The sequence below is a fragment of the Nematolebias whitei genome, chromosome 4 (genome assembly GCF_014905685.2).
Source record: "Nematolebias whitei isolate Nwh7 chromosome 4, NemWhi1, whole genome shotgun sequence".
Classification (NCBI taxonomy): domain Eukaryota; kingdom Metazoa; phylum Chordata; class Actinopteri; order Cyprinodontiformes; family Rivulidae; genus Nematolebias; species Nematolebias whitei.
The window spans coordinates 20,758,670-20,762,512 of NC_056501.1; the positions used below are offsets into that span (position 1 = coordinate 20,758,670).

A 3,843-nucleotide genomic window follows, 5' to 3' on the forward strand; every position below is an offset into this window, starting at 1 on the left:
TATTCTGCTGAAGTGGGCTACTTTGTAGCAAAGATCAGGGCTGTGGACGCAGATTCTGGATACAACGCGCTGCTTTCTTATCACCTGTCTGAGCCCAAAGGAATCAACCTGTTCAGGATCGGAACCAGCACCGGGGAGATCAGGACTAAGAGGAGAATGAGCGACAACGACCTGAAAACTCACCCCTTGGTGGTGCTGGTTTGTGATAATGGAGAACCTTCTCTGTCAGCTACTGTGTCTGTTGATGTGGTGGTGGCTGAAAGTGCAGCTGACATCCACACTCCGTTCAGACACGTGCCTATAAAGGAGGACAGCTTCTCTGATCTCAACCTGTATCTGCTGATCGCCATTGTGTCGGTGTCGGTGATCTTTCTGCTGAGTCTCATCAGTTTAATAGCTGTCAGATGCCACAGGACAGACGGCTCTTTCAGCAGGTACAGCGCCCCAATGATCACCACCCACCCTGATGGGAGCTGGTCTTACTCTAAAGCTACTCAGCAGTATGACGTGTGTTTCAGCTCAGACACACTGAAGAGTGATGTAGTGGTTTTCCCTGCAGCGTTTCCACCTGTAGATGCTGAACTCATCAGTATTAATGGAGGAGACACTTTTACCAGAACTCAGACTTTACCTAACTGTGACAAGGTGAGTTTGCATTTATCTTTGTAATTACGCTCATGTTTTTAATTTTGTTTTTCATTTAAGTTTCTGGGGTTTATTTGTGTTTTTGTTTTTTTGTTGTTTTTTGTTTCACCCAGACTTCGTTTATTCCATCCCATCTCAGCATTCTTCGAGTAATGTGCATCTTTCATGGCAGTGTATATATTAGATTGCTTGGACAAGTTTCCTATTGAGTGATAACGATGTTACAGATTTATTGTGTGCCTTTATTTGGTAAATGGCTGTCTGTGGTTCTGTATTTTGTTTCATGACCTCTTTACAATTTATGCCAGTCCTTTCATCAGTCCACTTTCTTCACCCACTCGTTTTGTCCGTGTTGGGTCAGGGGAAGCTTACGCCTATCTCATACCTTAACTGTGAGATATATATATTTTTGTATTTATTTATTTTTTACTTTATTTTTTTAATTATTATTATTATTATTGTTGTTTTTATTTTTTAAAGTCACTTATCTATCTATCTTGCGTTTTAAGTGCGGTTCCACTTTTTTAAATTAGAACTCTTGTCTTTGCTGTTTTTTTGTTTGTTTGTTTGTTTTAAACATATACTGACGCTTTTCTAAAATGAATTATGTGTGTGAGAGTGTGCGTCATTGGTTGTTGTGCGTGATTCATAAAAAGAACACAAGATGTCAGCCGAGACCGCGCATTGACTTCTGCATATTCATGCAAAATCTCCTCCTTCTCTTTTGTGAAACGTGAAACAGCCTGTTCTTACTCTCGGCTCTGCGTTAGGAAACGTCGCCCTCGAGAAAGATGGTCCGGACATTTGCAGCGCTCGGATTTTTATAGATTTTTTTTTTTTTCATTCTATTTTGTGAGTTACTGATTTTTTGCTTCTGTGGGTCTATCTTTACAAAAAAAAAAAAAAAAAAAAAATGACTCGGAATCTCTGTATAGACGTCGAACGGATGCTGTTCGCCATTCTTCTTTGTTTATCTGACCGCACCTCCGCACAGATCTCCTACTCTGTTCCCGAGGAGGTGCACAAAGGCACACTAGTGGGGAATATAGCAAAGGACTTACACATTAATGCACAACAACTGGAGGAACGGGGCTTTCGGATTGTATCTGGACACAGTAAGACATATTTTGAGGCTGACTTGAGAACAGGAGCTTTATTTGTGAGCGACAGGATCGACCGGGAAGAGCTTTGTTCTAATGTACCCAAGTGTTCCCTAAATATAGAGGCGCTCCTCAGCAATCCTATGAATATTTATCGCATTGAAGTCAGCATCCTTGACATTAATGATAACGCACCGACATTCCCAGAGCAAATCCATGTGTTCAATATTTCTGAATCATCCCCAGCTGGGGAGAGATATCCCCTCCCAGCTGCTCTTGATGCAGATACTGGCAGTAATTCAATCAAAACCTTCAAATTAAACACCAATGAGTATTTTTCTATAGATGTGAGCAACGGAGGGGGCAGCATGTCTGCTGAGTTGGTCCTGCAAAAAGCTTTAGACAGAGAAAAACAAACCACTGTCAAATTAACACTAACAGCTGTAGATGGAGGGACACCTGTGAGGTCTGGCACCATGCAAATCCACGTGAATGTCATAGATGTTAATGATAACACGCCGTCGTTCAATAAGTCCCTATATAAAGTCAGTGTTAATGAAAATATACCCATAGGTGCAACAATAGTAAAATTGAATGCAACTGATTTAGACGAGGGTGCACATTCTGAGATTAGATATTTTTTAATGAAAGGAGGAACTGTGGACTCCCCTGATAAATTTAGAGTTAACAGAGAGAGTGGTGAGATTATTGTGAGCAGCGATTTAGATTATGAGGAAAACAGTGCGTATGAATTAAGAGTGCGTGCGACAGACCAAGGCGCCTCCCCTCGCTGCGGTTATGCAAAAGTGCTGGTGGAGGTCATTGATGTTAATGATAACGCACCAGAGATCTCCATCACGTCCGTGATGAGTCCAGTGAAGGAAAATGCTGAAGATGGAACAGTTGTTGCTTTAGTAACTGTCAGTGATAAAGATGGAGGTAGAAATGGTCTTACCACATGTAAGATCCAAGGTTCTGTTCCATTTAAATTACTGTCAAACTACAAAAATTATTACTCATTAGTAGTTAACGGTCTTCTTGACAGAGAGACGGCATCACTATATAACGTAACCATTAGTGCAGCCGATGAAGGTCACCCTCCTCTTTCTAGTACAGCTGTAATTAATGTGCATATTTTTGATGTCAATGATAATGCACCCACTTTCCAGGGAGTTGACATAAACATTTATTTAAAAGAAAACAATAAAGCCGGAGAAATTATCACAAGAGTCAATGCACATGATGCAGATGAGAATGAAAATGCAAAACTTACTTATTCATTGACCGATATGTACCCCTCCAAATTTTCAGTGCCAACTATGTTAAATATCAACTCAGAGACAGGTGAGATTATTACTCTTCAGTCGTTTAACTATGAGGAGTTGAAAACATTTCAGTTTAAAGTTCAGGCCACAGACTCTGGTGTTCCTCCACTCAGCAGCAACGTGACTGTAAATGTTTTTATCCTGGATGAGAATGACAACAGTCCAACTATTCTGGCTCCTTATTCTGAGCTCGGTTCTGTTAACAGTGAGACCATCCCCTATTCTGCTGAAGTGGGCTACTTTGTAGCAAAGATCAGGGCTGTGGACGCAGATTCTGGATACAACGCGCTGCTTTCTTATCACCTGTCTGAGCCCAAAGGAATCAACCTGTTCAGGATCGGAACCAGCACCGGGGAGATCAGGACTAAGAGGAGAATGAGCGACAACGACCTGAAAACTCACCCCTTGGTGGTGCTGGTTTGTGATAATGGAGAACCTTCTCTGTCAGCTACTGTGTCTGTTGATGTGGTGGTGGCTGAAAGTGCAGCTGACATCCACACTCCGTTCAGACACGTGCCTATAAAGGAGGACAGCTTCTCTGATCTCAACCTGTATCTGCTGATCGCCATTGTGTCGGTGTCGGTGATCTTTCTGCTGAGTCTCATCAGTTTAATAGCTGTCAGATGCCACAGGACAGACGGCTCTTTCAGCAGGTACAGCGCCCCAATGATCACCACCCACCCTGATGGGAGCTGGTCTTACTCTAAAGCTACTCAGCAGTATGACGTGTGTTTCAGCTCAGACACACTGAAGAGTGATGTAGTGGTTTTCCC

At 42.2% G+C, this 3,843-nt stretch overlaps 1 protein-coding gene across 1 annotated transcript; it reads left to right on the top strand.

Annotated features, from left to right (window-relative positions):
* Positions 1 to 3,130: 3,130 nt before the first annotated feature.
* Positions 3,131 to 3,835, top strand: LOC119408718 (protocadherin alpha-4; the record flags this gene model as incomplete). The annotated part of the gene is given in 1 exon segment (XM_037675559.1): positions 3,131 to 3,835. A coding segment is annotated over 1 exon segment (705 nt), but the record flags the coding sequence as incomplete, so codon positions are not given.
* Between the last annotated feature and the right edge of the window lie 8 nt (positions 3,836 to 3,843).